The sequence below is a fragment of the Limanda limanda genome, chromosome 20 (assembly GCF_963576545.1).
Source record: "Limanda limanda chromosome 20, fLimLim1.1, whole genome shotgun sequence".
Classification (NCBI taxonomy): Eukaryota; Metazoa; Chordata; class Actinopteri; order Pleuronectiformes; family Pleuronectidae; genus Limanda; species Limanda limanda.
Window position 1 is genome coordinate 18,959,541 of NC_083655.1, and position 17,151 is coordinate 18,976,691.

Consider the following 17,151-nt stretch of genomic DNA (forward strand, 5'->3'; position numbering starts at 1 on the left):
GCCAATTCCTCACATACAGTTTATCAAACACTGCTTTTTTTGTTATTTTTCGCTAAACAATGAGATATTGTATCTAAAAGATATGCTCTCCCAGTTTGGTATCCCATCCAGTCATTATCTCTGCCACTGATCCTTTTTAGGGGACTGGATTCAATCTCAGAGAACATTACGCAATAGATGGGGTCGCCAGTCCATCGCAGGTCCATCACAAGGCCAACATGCAGAGACAAACAACCATTCACACTCACTCTCACACCTACGTTCAATTTAGAGTCTCCAATTAACCGTCTCACTATCGCAAACATATTACTTCGGACTGTGAGAGGAAGCCAGAGAAAACCAATGCAATCCCGGGGAGAAAATCCAAACTACACCCAGACAGACCCTGACCGGACCTGGGACGCAGCAGTGCAAACCACTTAACCACCGTGCCGCCCTAGTTGGGAATTGTATAAGAGAGAATGTGCTTTGGAGAAAAGTGTGGTCCATGAAGGCCATGTGGTCCCAAGTAGCTTTGATTAAATATTTTACATATAGAGCCTTCTTGTCTTTAGTTCTCTTCTTTTCTACCTCTTTGTTTATACCTCAGGGTAATATGTTGTTAAGGTTGTAATATTTATGTTTTCATGTGTTCAATAGAGTAAGAAAAAACAACAAAATTAAGTAAATTTAAAAAAAATTATATATGTGGCTCAATATAAGGAATCAGAATACATTTTAAAAGATCAGCTAAAACACAGTGTGTGTTTAAGAGAGCAAAAATTAGAGGGAAATGACAAGGCCACTGAAAACACTCCAAACTCAGTGCGCCAGCTGGGTGAAGTCTGTGGGTCACTTTTCAGACTTTACTGTTTTCTGCTTGTACTGTTTTTAAACTGTGGTTGCAAGATTTAAAGATAAACACGGCAATGCATTCCTCATGATGTAATTTCCCCCTGAAGTTAACTGGGTGTGACTTTTATAAAAGTCTGAATTATTTAGTGAGTGATGTGAAGAAACTAAGACAGACACTGACCTCTAGTGGAGGCAGAAATAAATAAATACTACCATAATTAAAGAATATATGTGTTTTATTTAACATTTGACCAAACATTAACCTATGGTAGTAATATGATTTATGCCAGGATGTGTGATTTAAATGTCACAATTATTTGTTTTAATAAGGAAGCCAGTCCACTCTCAAACCAGCACATTAATCCTAAAGGCTGCATTCAGGCTCCCCAGATGTTTGACATGTTACAGTTGGAAAATACACAATTCTTACAGACAACACTGATGGTGGCTGTGTTCAGCTCTAGTGTCTTATTACAGTATGAGACAGAACCATCGATACAAAATATCCGAACCCCCAAGATAAAAGAGGCCGAATTGGATTCCAACTTCATTTATTGTATTGTTTAGCTGTGTGTAGTTCCTTCTGTTGTATGTCAACATGTCTGCTGTGATTATGATTTTTATTTTATTTTATACATTTCAGGTCTTCATTGTAACCTGCATGAGTATAACACAATGGTGAAGTAGTCACCATGTCTTTTAACAGAAATCTATAGATAATTTATTCTGCTGAATTACTGTAACCAACATCCACGCCAAACATCTGGAGGGGAAGGAAGTTTGTTTAGCATTGGAGAGTGTGACCTCAACAGAAGGTGTAAAACAGTGATGCTCCCTTTCCTGTGTGCTCATTCTCACATCTCATGTATCTGAATTTGTTGAGAGTCCATCTGCACATGTTGAGTTAAACCAGAGAAAGACCAACGATGACTTTGCTCTCTATCTTTTCAACCTGGAGTTTTCTGCAGTGGTGTGAGTGAACATCTGGACCTCAGGCATGAAGGTAAAGACTGTGCACAACTAGAGTCTGGGTCTCTAAACTCATAGAGGTTACATTATAACACTATACAAACACCATAATAATGAACAGCGTGCTCCTTCAGAGATGAACATCCATCCTAAAGAGCCTTAATGTCACTGATGGCTTTGAGGAGTTCAGCTCTGAGGCTCATCCCAATGTGCTGCTGCTGCATCGCTCCAAAATAGAGATCAGTTCTACTTTACGATGAAGCTTCGGTGGTGGTGGTCTTTGTTGATGGTAATCGGGGGTTAAATGTCTCATAATGGAGGGCGGCTGTAGCTGAGGGGTAGAGTGGTCGTCCTCCAACCTGAAGGTCGGCAGTTCGATCCCCAGTCTGACCCATCTGCATGCCGAAGTGTCCTTGGGCAAGATGCTGAACCCTGAATGCCCCCCCCATAGAATAACAAAGTGCTGAGAATAGATGCACTGTATGAATGTGTGTGTGAATGGGTGAATGTAAAACTGTACTGTAAAGCGCTTTGAGTGGTCATCAAAACTAGAAAAGCGCTGTATAAATACAATGCCATTTACCATAATACTGGCCTCAGGATCTCGGAGGGAAATGAAGTTCAGGAGTTACAGATTGGATTTCAAAAATAACGGTTAGGAAAGTAACAAGTAAAACAGCAGAGTTTAGATTTCACTTAAAATATGACATTAAATGAAAAGAATTAGATGTAAAATAGCGTATGGAAATGCTGATCCCCTGAAACTTGTTTGGGGAAAGTTAAGAGTAGAATCTTGGAGGAGTTTTGAAGGAGCAGCCGTAGGAACAAACAAACCGTAAACAAACACAAAAAACGTTCTATTGTTATAGGTTACGTACAGGTAGGCCTTGGTCTGCGTGTGATACCCTCTGTTGGAGGATGGGGGCAGTAGTGCACCTTTTATCATCCTCGCTCTCCTTCATGTCAGAAGAAGATGACTGTTACTTAGTTACCGTCAACATCTGAAGTTGCTGCGTGCCTGTGTCACCGTTTGCCGACGTTTTGTTCATTCAGGTAAAATAACTACACTACCATTTCTGTTGTAATATGTGTAGCGGTTGTTTACTGTCTGACTGTAGAAATGACTGAGTTCAGTTTTATATACGAAACACTCGCTGGCTCGTCCAAGCTAAACTGTGTCCACCAGCTAACGCTAGCTAGTGGTAAACCAAGCTGGACGGCTAACACAGCACTTTAACACGTCGAAGCCAAGAACAGTCGAGTTTAGCTGTGTACCAGACTGGGTTTATTACAGACGTAACTTAACGCTATATAGGCACGACTAGCGCTGTAAGCTATCATAAAGTGTCTACAGCAATGAAAGAACAAGCATTCCAATAGCATATTGTGCTATAATTGTTTTCTGAACACTTAGAGCTACACGGTCGTCAAGCTTAAGCCCTATACCGGCTATGTTATTGTTATTGTTTGCGTTAATTCCTCAAAGTTCGTGCTTTTGGCTGATGAGTGACAGCTCATTTGCTCTGTGAGCTTTGCTGGACAATAAAACAAGGTTTTTAAAGACAGACACTGCATTTGATCAAGCTTATACAGATGTTTTACAGTTTCAAAGAAGTGATGCAATTATAAGTGATGTGTGAATTATAATCTCACACATCACGCATCATTCAGTTTCTGAGACAGCTTTCAGGTCCACACGTGTGGATCTAACAGTCATTAAAACTGTCCTCTATGTGTTACACAAGAAAACTGCATTAAACATGTTTAAATCCGATTATTGAAGCTAGATCAACAGTTCCACGTGCAGGAGACATTGCTCCGTTCCTGTCTGTCAGTGTGCAAACAATTTTCATTACATTGGATTTGCATTGCCGTGACAAAATCAGTCCATCAGTCAATATGTCCATATTGTTGTGGTGCTTCAGGCATCATGACGAGCCAGCGTCCTCCCTCCAGCATGGGTCGTCCAATGAGTCGCACTGGGTCTGTGGCCCCTGGGGCTGGAAGACCCCCAACAGGTGTCCGACCTCCACCAACAGCTATACGTGTTGCAACTGGGGTAAGTCCACTGCAGTTTGGATTGATACAACCTTTGAGATGGGGTTAGGTTTGGGTCAAAAGGCAGCTCTCTAAATGAGGGTTAAGAGGGGGATCATTAAAAACATCATTGATTGGTTAAAATCTCAAATAAATAAAAGGTTTAAAAGCCTGCTGGTACAGGTGGGATAGTGGGAGGTGACAATAATTCAAAACATCTGACATAACCATATATCCATACACATATGCAAGTCAAGTGCTTAAAATATCACTGAAAACACAAAAGGCCTTAAAAGTGCAATAAAAGTTCACAAGTATGTTTTGTTCTGTTAAAGTCAGATACTTATTCAATTAGTTCAACTTCAAAACTTAATAATGTGGGGCAGTGTTTATCTGTGTGGGAAATGCACAACCAGGAAATGTATTTTGGGGAAATAATTCCTGCTCTTCGCCTTGTATGTAAAAGGAGAGATTAATGCAGTGTCATTCTTCTCCATTGTCTTTTTCTTCGATGCTACTTGAACTTCCTCCTTTGTCGGCTACCTGATTATTTTACAGTATCCAATGATTTTTTTTGTCTTCTTCCTTTTCTCTATTTTTGTCATTGTTTGATTTGACATGAAACGTCTCCTTTCTTATTATAGACTGGGTAACTGTCCACCTTCTGAAAAGGTCAACTTTGTTAAACTCCGGTATCTTTTTTTCTTTCTTTGTCAATACAGATGGTTCCAGGTACAAGTGGTCATCCTGGTATGAGGGGCGGGATCCCAAGTGGCGCCGCTGGACTCCTGTCAGCACAGATCAAAGTGACTGACAGGCCGGTCACCCAACAGGGGCTCAGTGGGATGAAGACGGGCATGAAAGGTATGCAGCGACATCATCGTACCATTTCACATTATTTCATGTATTAGCTCAACATTTATGGCTACTGTGAATTATGTCAAAACAAACATTACATCATTATAATTCTCACTTCTCTTTTGCTCGACAACGTCTTTCCTTCCTCAATCCAGGACCTCAGAGACAGATTCTGGATAAGTCCTACTACCTGGGCCTTCTCAGGTAACACATTTGAACTGTACAAAATATATATACGACACAAACACATAAGGGGAATACAGATCCAATAGAACTATACTACTGTGTTATACTGTAAATGCTTTTGGTTATAGCCACATTAGAGAACAAAGTAGGGTAAATAAACATTGCCACCACTGAAAGGCTATGTTGCCGTTGGTTACCACAAAGAAACTTATTCAGGACTAATATCTTAACCTCCCTGTTGGTACATTATTGTCCAAAGTGAATATTATTGCTTTGCTACAGGAGTAAGGTCAATGAGTTGAACACAGAGACGAGCAAACTGCACAAAGAGATTGACAACTACAACCAGGAGAACTCTGTCTACCTCTCCTACGAGAAGAGGTCAGTGTTATTTTTACAAGCTTGTATTCACACCGTATCAATTAATCTTGAATTAAAGACCCCCCTGTGAAAAAGATCCCCAAGTGACCAAATCTTTGGGGTTTTCTTTCTACCTCAGAGCTGAAGGTCTGGCTGCAGAGATTAAGGATCTACAAGGCCAGCTTGCTGACTACAATATGGTAAACAGCTGAAAACGTTATAGATTTTTACCATAGTCAACTATTTTCTGTGAGTTGCTGCTCAAAGTTGTTATACCTGCGACATCCTGGAACTTCCTCACAAGAGATTGTAAAAGCACATTTTACATTATAGGTAAGTGGCTGACGCATATATCCATAATGACTTCCAGTGACTGTAGATCTCAAGCGTGTAAACATCAGCTGATTAAGTGAAACAAAAGTAAATCCTGCAGATCATTGGCAATATGTGATGGTAAATGTTTGACTATGGCTGTTGTGTTCTGAAAGCAATAACCAAACATCAGTAATCAGAAGTATATTTAAGAAGGGGAAATTGTCTGGTATATATATATTATTATACAGGTTTTTTTTAAAGTTTGTGTAAACTCTTGTAATTCCAGCTTGTGGACAAGCTCAACACCAACACAGAGATGGAGGAAATGATGAATGATTACAACATTGTAAGTACTAACCGTTCTGACTGAAACCCTGAAAGTTTTAATATGATGAGAGTTCCCTCTCATTGCTTCCATGTTCCGTCCTTTCTTTCCAGTTGAAAGCCCAGAACGACAACGGGGCTGAAAGCATCGACAGCATCTTCACCGAGAGGAGGGAGTAAGTATTAAGTCAAAGTTCAATTACTGCTTTAATCATTATTCAAAGCATTTCACAATTTCTAAACAAGACTAAGAAGCTAAAATGACCGGGACAAACCTGACTGTGTAATTAACCTGACTGCATAATCTTGCAAGTCAGCAAAAACATAATGGGTTTTACACTTTTCCCTGACAAAGCATGCAGAAATCTCCATTCTCTATAGACTGCTAAACTACCTTCACTGGTGCTATAGTACATACTATATCCTTCCATAAACTGTAGATCATATTGATCTAAAGATGATCCTTCAAGTAAATTAGATTCTACATCTGTTCGTGTCTGTTGTGAGTTTTCTTCTGAGAAAACATTAATCTTGACTACTGGATGTTTGTATACAACCTCTAGTGTTCATCTTGCAGCAGATCATTTACTAGGGTGCGTGCCACTGGAATGTGGTACAGAATTATTTCATACCTTTGTGTGGTGTTCACATCTCAATAGGACTGGATCGTGTATATTAGGTTTGATTTGTTGGTTAGGAATAAAGAAAGACTTTGGTTAGAAAGAGCTTTAATGTTCACGTTTGTATGTTTTTGCGTTATCTTTGTGATGTCACAGAGAAACATAAAATCAATACAAAAAGCAGAAATGGCTTGGATCACCACCAGTACAACAAACTCACAGTAACAGCCAGTAACTGTCAGACTGATAGTATTTAGCAGTGCTAATAAATAAGTAAGTGAAATAATTGTATCTATTTTATTTTTGATATGACATCTAGAAAAAAAATCCTGATGTGTTAAACACCCATCTGTGTAAGAAGGTGACTGGCTCCTTTGGTAACTTAGGGCACGGTCACACATACGTGAATCTGAAGCTAATATCGCAGGTCAAAGTTCACCAAGGTTGAACTGCATGCGAAGCCACGCTGCGATTTGCTTCGTCACAGTAAGCAATTGTTTTATTCGCCCCCTTGCTGGCACCACTGCTACATTCGCGTATGTGTGACCGGGCCCTAAAGCGTCTCTGTGTTCCTTCACGGTTCTGACAAATCCCCCTCTTCAGCATGTCACTCTTCCCTCTTGATGTATGGATCCTCGAAATACCCATCCTCGTCCTCATCCTCCTGTCCTCGCCCGTTCTGCCTATCAAAGATGAAGGTCTGATTGTTGCGGTATCTTCCCATCTCCGAGAAGTCCGCTGACACAAAGTTGTCGTCGTCATCCTCCTGTGGGTCTAGCCGCCGATGACGGTAGTTGTGGAAGAGCTTGTACCAGGACGGCCCCTTGATAGCACACACAATGAGCATGGAGGTGGTTAGCGCCAGGGCTACGACACATGCTGTGAACTTCCATGCGTTGCCGAGCACCGGAGTCTGGTCTGGTGGAGGTTGGAGGGAGGGGACAGAGAGGAGAGACCGTTAGGCTTATCATGTTCTTTATGTTCATCTCCATATATAAGAAGATTTATATCTATTCCTGTCTTTCTCCTACCATTGTTTGTGCTGTGGTTCTGGCTGGATGACAGTGTTGTCGTCGGTGTAGTGGTTGAAGCCTGGGACTGGTGAGAGGTGACCGGTGTTGTTGGTTTTTGTTGGTCAGTAGTAGTTGCGAGTGATGATGATGGGTCACACACAGCTGCAACCGCTAAAATATATTTTCCAGCCTGTTTATCTGGAGAAGCACAGGTGACTCCAGGTGGCCCTGTGGAGACATGTCACATAGAAGTCATTCAATTAGTGAACATTCACTTGAGTAGTTTAAAAGTCCCCTAAGACAAGCCCATGGTTTTTAAATACTGTTTTTTAAAGTTCAGTAGTTCAGGTCTTGGTGAGTTTATCTACACAGACAGACACATGTAGTGTGAACTTAAACAGGCTCTGCTCTTCTCTCTACCCCCACCATGTTCAGGTGACTCGTATCCATTGCAGACATTAAATATGTTAGATTCAAACTCAAGACCACAGGACCAGCTGTAGACATCACAGCTCATTGATTTTCAATAAATAATCTCCCATATTTCCAAGCTATTTCCACTCAGAGTCCATACTACCATGCACCAATGGAACTGAAGGTTAGAGTAAAAAATATATTTGGTAATGTTCATGTCTCACAAATCAACACAAATTGTGATCCAAACAAAATTAGTTGATTTTGATTAGTTGATTGAAGAGAAATTGATGAAATACATGAGAACTACAAGAAAGCTGATGACTTAGCAGTAAAATACCTTACAGAATATTAACTATTATTTTCTCTATCATTCAGATTTAATAATTTGTCTCTCTATTTGTATCCTTTTTGACAGACAAATCTGAGCCTAAAACTCAAGGCAGTTTAATAATTCTACACCAGGCTGGATAAGTCAGTCACAACTCTATAACTTAAGTAAATAAGTGTATGATAAATATTTTTACCAATGGTAATGTTTGCTGCTGTGATCTCGCCAATGATACTCATCGGTGGACAGGAACAATTCCAAGGGTTTCCCTGTAGGTTCAGCTTCTAATGGGACCAGATAAGATCAGGCATTTGTCAGTCAGAATAATACCCTGGTTAACAAATTGTAAGTAGAGTTCTGATGAAGGGATTACAGTATGTGTTGTATTGTGTTTCTTTTGAATGAAAAGAGCCTGGCACAGTGATGAGGGGAAAAACCTTCAATGAAATACACCATCTTTTTCAAAAGTTATCAGTAAGGTATGACTTCCCAACTTGGGAGAAGACAAATGTCAGAATCTCATGTGTAAACTCTCAAGTCAATGAACAATTAAATGATCAATTTGACTGGCATGTGAAATTATATTATCTAATTTCCAGTGTCACTCAAATTAATCTGAACTGTGTGCAAATGCTAAAACGCTTGGTGATACACACTGGAAATATTGCTTGTGTCGTAGGATTTACTAGAATATCTTCCTAGATTGTGGTTGCATTGTACCTGAAGGTTGTTCATCCCTCTGAGTAGTTGTGTGGGGAGGCTAGTCAGCCGATTGTTGGACAGGTCCAGCTCTGTCAGGACATCCAGGCCAAAGAAAGCCTCAGGATCCAGGCTATAGCAACAGCCACAATTCTAATCAGTTGTAGTGATCACTGTAAGTAATACTTCTTACAGTGACACTTCTAAGGTGCATCGTCAAATAGGACAATAGTTTCCACAAAGATTACATTAAAAAAAATAACTACGTGTATATCCTTACATTTTTAAGAGTAAATTATTTTGACATGTCACTGTGTTAACACAACATACCTAAGATCTATTCAAGTTAGTAATTATCCAATACAGATTTCGACAAAGGCTGTAATGTTTATGTGCTTTCTTATTCACCATGTGATATTGTTCCTGGACAGAGATAGCACTCTGAGACGTGGAACCCCAGAGAAGTACTTGGCTGGTACAGCAGTCACCAGGTTACCATCCAAGTGGAGTTCTGCCAGTGTGGAATAAGAGGCCAGGGCTTGTTGGTCCGTCTCATTTAGAGTGATCTGGTTCCCCTGGACCAGCAGTTTAGTAACGTTGGACTTGTTGTCATTACTGGGAATGACCTGCAGAGCCGTGCTGGTCAAGTTCTTCACATCCTGATGGATGAATGGATAGCTATTACTAACAATCTGAACGAACACGTACAATCACAGAAGAGGAAATGTAAGAAAGTAATAAAATGTTAAAGAACTTTTCATACCGGAGCATCCTCTCCCGCAGCCTGAGCAACTTTTCCCAGGATATTGAAGACCAGCACTGCAGTCACACACAGCAGCAGGAGAGGTTGCCGGCACCTCTGCATCATGCTAACAAATAGACAACACAGTTGGCAACTAATGGTTCACACAGAAAAATAGACTTATATGAATAACCTGAGAAAACACACGAGAGCTTTGGTTTCCCCACTGGTCAGTTTTGAGCTGTGACTCTCAGTCTCTCATTAAAACAGAATCTTCTGTAGCTTTATCTTTGCCGGTGATGCAGGGTTTTCCTACATTTCACTTTGATTTGAGCTTAATGGGTTAAACTGCTTTGCTACAGCACAGGCTCGTTGATTATATTATTTATTGGTGTGCAAAAAGACATTCTCGTATTTAAACAAATATTATGAATAATATAATTTCTTGTGTCCCTTTTTCTCCTTTTAGGGCAGCAGGAAACAATTATAATAGTTTTGTCTGAAATATATCAAAAACATAATGAAAAAAGCCAGAGTTGAATGATTATCAAAATAATTGCAGATTCATATTCTGGTGATCACTTGATGGATTAATTGAAGTACAATGTATACCATCTGTTAAACTACTTTATTAATACATAACGATCGCTGTAAGCAGTGAGCTTTAGGATATTGTGCTCATGAAGTAAATTGACATGTACTATGAACTGTGAACTGCCTTGCATTACTTGGACACTAACTTGGTATAAAACCTTGTGTGGAAAATATACATGAAAATACACAGAACCACATCTTTATCAACTGTTTAACCTTAATCTGATTAATCATGTTAACCGTGATGCATATTTGTTTCCACGGATAAATATTAACACAACATACTGTACATTGGATTCAACAAATCAGTTCAAGCGGATCTGTCCCTATTACATTTTCATTTACAGTAACTGAAGGCACTTACCTGCACGTCTACTGGCACCAAGATAAAGCTTTATTCACCTGTCACCCTGACGCAGCCAGCACAGCAAACAACCTTTGTTCCTTGTAAAACACAAAGGCTGACATACCCTGTTCCTGTTAGCTAACAATTTATGACTGATGAAATGTCTGTCCTCACTTCCCCCAGTGTGTCTTACTTTGGTTAGAAGTATCTTTAAGTTTTTTGTTGGAAATGCATTTCATTTAAAGTGTAGATAATACAGGACATAAATAAATGGGAATAATGAGAAAAGCCTGTACTTCCAGGGAGAAAGTAGTTGAAGACCGAGGGGAGGGAGTAAAGAAAGCAAGGGGTAAACATTTTACAGTAATGGTAGGGAGGTGAGAGGAAGGTCCAAAAGCATGTTTGAGTTAGGTGGAGGAAATGAGAGGAGGAGGAATGATGGAAAGAAGATAGGACAATTTGGAGAGAAGATAAGAGAAAAGAAGCAGATGAGTTTTAGATGGAAGGAAATTAAAATGAGACGGATGAGTAGTTAAAAAAGAAGGAAAGGAAGGCATCTGCAAGTCTTTAGACACGTTTCCTCACTTTATCCCTTCCACCCTTTAACCCTTGTATCCTTCTCTGTTGTGCGTTTGCTCCCCAGACGAGAGGAGGCGATCAGGGGGATTGAGGAGGAGATCAAGAGGGAGAGGCAGGTCGCTGATGAAGTCGTCCAATCAATGTCTGCTGCAAAACAAGAGAAGTATTTCACTATGGCTTCAGCCAATGAGGAACTGTTACAGGTATGCATGTAGTTTATATAGAAAATAAGGAATATAATACTGCTCTTAAGCTTGTATTAGTATAACAGGCATAGTGCCTGGATGCTATTGTAGTATATCCATGGCACTGCAAGGGCAATACTTAAAGTTACAGTGCAGGAGCTTAGTACTTCCCCTTAAACTCTTCTTTGTAGCTCAAACTTACAAATTCAAAAGGTTTGTTATGAACACATTTCCGATCACAACCTTAAAATAGCTAAAGTGTAACTCTTCACCTTCAGTCCTTATTCCTTGACTGAGATCTATGAATAAGCTAATATGGCCCCGCCCCTGCTCCCAGTCTCCCCACCCTGCAGCGGAGGAGCCTTTTCCAGCTACTGAGCCCCACCCACCAGTCGATAGGATTGGCTCCTTATGTTTCATCATCGTAAACCCGGGCTGTGTGTTTTTTTCAGACTGTCACTTCTTTACTCCAGTGTAAAGGTGGAAATACAGGACTGCTTATTTCAGTCAAAATATTTCTTTCATCATCTAAGTGGAACAAGGGCAACATGTTTAAAAACTTGATTTGAACTCATACTACAGTATGAGGGCGACTCATACTGTAGTTTAACACTGGCACCTTCTTTCTGTCCTTATCCTCTTGACCATCTTGCCTTTGTTCTCAGTGCCTGCGTGTTTTGTTTGTTTTGCAGGAGCTCACTGTTCTGCAGGAGGAGCTGGACCTTCTGGTGACCAGGAAGGAGGACTATGAAGCAGTGAGTTGGGTCTAAGAGTGGGGGGGGCGGGGGAGTGAAGGGCAGCAGACAGGTTCCTGCTGGGTTCAGGTTAAATCCAAGACATTGTTTGGACTTTTTAAAAGTGTTTAGAATGCATTAACATACCTGCTACACAGTCATACCAGCAAATATGCAAAAGGTATCAGTAAACCCAGCATGGATGATAAAAACCTACAGTGAAATATGTTTCTGTCATTACTTCCCAACATTCCTGATAATAACGAAAGTTACTCACTAAACACAACCTGAACCCACGCTAAGACTAGAAAAAAAAACAATGATATCAACATGAATTTTACATAACGTCAGAGGTCTGACAAATATGTTAAATGTGAAATTTCATTGTTTGCAGGAGCTGGCCCACTCACAAATAAAGCAGGAAGTGGTGCGTCTTCATGAGATTCTGTCAACGCTGGAGGGGAAGCGTGACGCCATGGAGGCTGAGCACAAGAGCCTGGGTTCCCCCCAGGAGGAGAGAGAGAAGCTATTCAAACAGGTTGGCTTCACAAAAGAAACAAGTCAACGAAATCCGACATGAAGCAAAAAATAAACTTGTTTTAACACCAAATAACCTTTAATTCAACAGTGATATTGATGTAGTCCTGTTTTATATCTACCTCACGGTAAAATCACTGGCTTTTTCTAGAGCTTTCTACTGCAGCTCACAATCCTCTATTAGAACCACGAGATGTGGTTTGAACTTGTTTTAATAGTCAACTCAAAATAGTCACTCAATAAAGATTTTCTGATTTCCAGGTGAAGGAAGACAACCAAGAAATTGCCAGCATGGAGAGACAGTAAGGTTTCATATAATTAGTTCGTTGTAGATTTTAAACTTATTTTGGGGTCCTTGTAGTGACGTGTGTGTGTGTGTCTGTGTGTGTCTGTGTGTGTGTCCAGGCTCACAGAGACCAGAGACCGGACCACACAAATTACAGAGCAGATCCAACAGCTGGAGCAGGACTCAGAGGAAGCTCAGGGTAAATTACAAAAACAAAATTTTTCAAAGTCATATTTTATTTTCAATTGAGCATCTCAAACCTTTCACACTTAATTCATAGTTTTTTCTGGCTATATTTCACAGCTACGGTGACATTTTTCCAGTTCCGATATTATTTTAGATTAGGTGTCCTTATTGCATTAACAGACTCAATCTCTTTATAAATGTGGTCTGTACAAGTTGATGTGATTAATTCCAGTTCATGTGGTTCTCATACCTTTTTTAATCCAAATGTTGTATGATTGTTGCATTTGAACCACAAACATGTAGCTTGCTTCATGTTTATACTGGAACTAAAGCCAGAAATGTTTATTGTATCAAAGCCCGAATTCAGACATTTTCAGTTAATCTTCACTTTGACATTTACAGCAACTCCTACAGTCACAGGATGCATTAATGTTTCCATATAAAGTATGAATTTGATATAATAATATGACATCTCTTATCATGCTTTTTCCATCAGGAGAGGTTCAACAGAAATACAAGGAGCTGAAGAGGAAAGAGGAGGAAATTGACCGTAAGTAAAGATTTTGAGGAGAACTAGACAATATCAAATGTCATATTATGTACTGAATTATATAAATAAATGTCCGCTATGCTATTATTGAATTATAACGGATGATGGAACATTTTTAGGATCAGTTATGTGTCATCATGTTTGAATTCTAGGCTCCTTGGATCTAAAATCGAAATATCTAAAATTACGTAAGAACAGTGTCTTTCTTGAGGAAGCCACCAGGAGTCGCCAGAGTCTGAATATCTCTCAATCTTTCAGCCCTCACTGTATAACAACATGCAGCCAGTCATAAGTGGCAGTAATTTCCTTCCTTTGTTCCAGGCTTCCTGGAGTCATTTGAGGAGTCCAGGTCTCAGGTGCAGGAGAAGATGACGCAGAGCCAGGAGGACACTGTCTCCCTCCTGGAGCACAGCAGCAGGGTGAGGAGGAGGGGGGGGGGGGGGGGAGTAGAGTGTGGACAGAAGGCAAAGGATAGTAAGAAAGAAGCATATGAGCCAGAAAAGTGATGGAAAGCCTATGATTGTGTTTGTGGTTGTAGAATATGTTGCGGCTGCGTCAGGTGGATACAGTGACGGCCAGTGAGCTGAGGAGCATGCAGGAGGTGCTGGTCAGCAAGGAGACTGAGGTGGTCCAATCAGCGAGCACCGCCAAGGGACTGACAACAGGTAATAGGCACACACAAACACAGAAGATACCTACAATGAAAAACATACAAAACAGGCAAATTGTTCCTTGTTAACTGTCCCTTCCAACCCCCCAGAGTCCCAGCGTCTGCAGCAGGACCTGGAGAAGGTGCAGCAGCTGGAGGGGAAGATCACAGGAGAGCTCAGCACCCTGAAGGAGCGAGTCAGCACCATGGAGACTGAGCTGCACACCTACCGAGACCTGGACACCCTGAGGGACACAGCAGAGGACAAGAAGAAGGTGACACCGGTCATGCTGGAGACCTGGACAATCATAGAGTACACATTTAGAAACAGACAGAGCTTCTCAAATCTGTTGTACACATTGTACACAATGAACTGTAGGTGTATTTATGGCTGTATTTGTTTGTAGGTGGAGGTTTGAGCTTCATCAAAATCACCAGAATATGATCAAAAACAACCCTATGATCTGTTTCCAGTTCAGACATTAAACTTAAGGACCCCCATGTGTTTATTTGTTCGTTGCAGAGGCTGCAGGACGACCGAGTATCACTGACTCAGCGTCGAGATTCATTCAAGCAGCTGCTGGACGAGATGAACCAGAAATATGAAGCTCTGAAAACCAAACTGCAAGAGAACGAGACTCATGCTCAGGTTACATTTTACGCTTATCATTTTCTCTGTGAACATTTTATGTCTTCTTATGTTTCTGTCATGGTTTGTCCTTTAAGATGTCAGTTAGTGATTTTCTTGATTCACTAAATTGCATCAACCTTCATTGGATCAACCTTCGCCTCCCGTTCACCTCCATTCCGTGCAAGTTAGGGGGCTAATAAAACATTTGCTTCCTTTGCAATCTATCATCACATTTTGGTTGTGTAGCCCATATTCACAAATCAAAGTTAGTCTCATAGGGCTTAACAAGGTTTTGTCCTAAACAGGAGGAGGGAAAACCTCAGTGAGTGTGAGGGTTTGTGTAAATACATTAATGAACCAATTTGCACTGTTGAGGTGCCCTTGAGCAAAGCACTTCAACATTTGATTTTATTACAATCTTGTGATGCTCTCTACATGCTAATCTCATGTGCGGTCCCTTTGTGTCTGTGCTTTATTTTGTAGCTGGCTAACCTGGAGAGGAAGTGGCAGCACTTGGAGCAGAACAACTTTGTGATGAAAGAGTGTATCCTCTATCTGTGGCTCTGTGTGTGTTGGCTGAGTGGTGCCACTCGGCCTCTCCACAGGAAACGGCTCAGTGAGACGTGTCTCTGGTAAAGCCCTTTCATTTGCTCCCCCAGTGATTTTTCCTTAACTGCAGCACCAGTCATCGCTTCGAAATCCCAGGAGAGCGACTACGCCTCGGTGGCCAAGAACGTCTCTCAACAAGTGGCCGAGTACAACAAGAGTCTCATCGAGTCGCTACAGAGCAACAGGAGCTGAACACACAGGGACAGAATGTGTATTGTTCACACAGCGTGACTGGTTGGTTATCACACCCAGTGAGACTGGTTAGGATATAAGATATGCTATCAAATATTTATGGATATCTGTCAATGATACTGACATTTCACCGCTCCTAGTTACCTTCACAAATGTGTCAGTAAGACAGTCATCTTAAAGGGATAGTTCAAACAAAAATGAAAATTCACTCATCTACTCACCATGTCGATGGAGGGGTGGGTGAAGTCTCAGGGGTAAACAGAGTTGCAATCCAATCAATTAAAGTAAATGGTGACTTAGACTTCAATCTCTTTAAATTACTCTGTTTCAAGTGGAATTTGAATGTCTGGGCTTCGTGACACTTAGTATGGAGACATTTTGTGTGCTTTTTTTTTTTTTATGTTTTAAGAATCGGTCACCATTTACTTTACGTATAATACCCCTCCATTTGCTGGTAAAAAATGAGAGAATTTAGATTTTTGGGTGAACTATCCCTTTAAAACTGCAGTTCTTCACACAGTTGATAGAGGATGTTAGTTTGTCAAAGTGGCTCCCATTCCTCTCTTGCAGCTGCTGAACCAGAAATATGTTTGTTTGATTGAATTTGATAGGAAATTATCTAAAATGTTATTAGATTATTGTATTTCGCTATTGCACAGACAGATATTTTTTCAACAGAGGTTTAAAAAAAATATGCTTAATGTCGTTACAGCTATTGGTCCTTGCAAGAAATAAAAAGGCCATTCAAAAAAAGATGATTTACTGCAGATTCTTTTAGCAAAACTCAGTGAAGTTTACAAAAAACACATCCTGTTCTTAAATAATTTCTGCTGTGTGTTGGTGTGAGATTTGTACTTGCGCTTCTGCAAGGTTGAACCAATTTGTATAAATGTACACAAATTATTAATGCTCAGGATAACATTTTCATTTGTGTATGTTCCAGGCTGGCAGTAATAAACATTAATTTAACACAAAATGCTAAATCAACAAGTCCTCTTCTTAGAGTCCTTACAGTACAGAACTTTTATATCCCTGTTCATACAAAAAATATTCTAAGCTACTAAAATGTTTAGAAAATGACAGAATTGCACTCTAAATTAAATTATTCACGTTAAAAAAATTTAAACTTTCGAATTGTCTTCATGTGGTCAAAACCTTACAAGAGACAGATGTGGATGGATCAATAAATCTTACTTCATTTTTGTATTTATTGCTTTTAATTACAGGACAAAAAACAGATCAACAGTTTGCATAAAATCCAAATTCTGCTCTAGAAATATATTTGACCTTTCCAGTACATAGATATCAAAGAGTAAACATTTAAGTTGGAGGTGGCAGCAGACTGATCCCTTGCAAATGTACAGTACAGCA

The 17,151-nt window shown here is 40.2% G+C and overlaps 2 protein-coding genes across 2 annotated transcripts; one reads left to right on the forward strand and one right to left on the reverse strand.

Annotated features, from left to right (window-relative positions):
* Window positions 1-2,801: 2,801 nt before the first annotated feature.
* On the forward strand, window positions 2,802-16,719 carry ift74 (intraflagellar transport 74). The gene is made up of 20 exons (XM_061093975.1): window positions 2,802-2,856; window positions 3,729-3,862; window positions 4,563-4,704; window positions 4,854-4,902; window positions 5,167-5,265; window positions 5,384-5,444; window positions 5,846-5,905; window positions 5,998-6,059; window positions 11,286-11,424; window positions 12,099-12,161; window positions 12,535-12,678; window positions 12,939-12,979; window positions 13,083-13,162; window positions 13,646-13,699; window positions 14,021-14,118; window positions 14,238-14,364; window positions 14,460-14,623; window positions 14,872-14,997; window positions 15,463-15,523; window positions 15,665-16,719. Exons 2-20 carry the CDS (start codon window positions 3,734-3,736, stop codon window positions 15,778-15,780), a joined length of 1,815 nt encoding a protein of 604 aa, XP_060949958.1. The 5' UTR covers window positions 2,802-2,856; window positions 3,729-3,733; the 3' UTR covers window positions 15,781-16,719.
* LOC133026587 (leucine-rich repeat-containing protein 19-like) lies at window positions 7,111-9,828 on the reverse strand. Its single transcript, XM_061093473.1, has 6 exons — window positions 9,724-9,828; window positions 9,369-9,619; window positions 8,982-9,093; window positions 8,458-8,545; window positions 7,535-7,744; window positions 7,111-7,421 (listed from the first exon to the last, which is right to left on the reverse strand). Exons 1-6 carry the CDS (start codon window positions 9,826-9,828, stop codon window positions 7,111-7,113), a joined length of 1,077 nt encoding a protein of 358 aa, XP_060949456.1.
* Window positions 16,720-17,151: the final 432 nt, after the last annotated feature.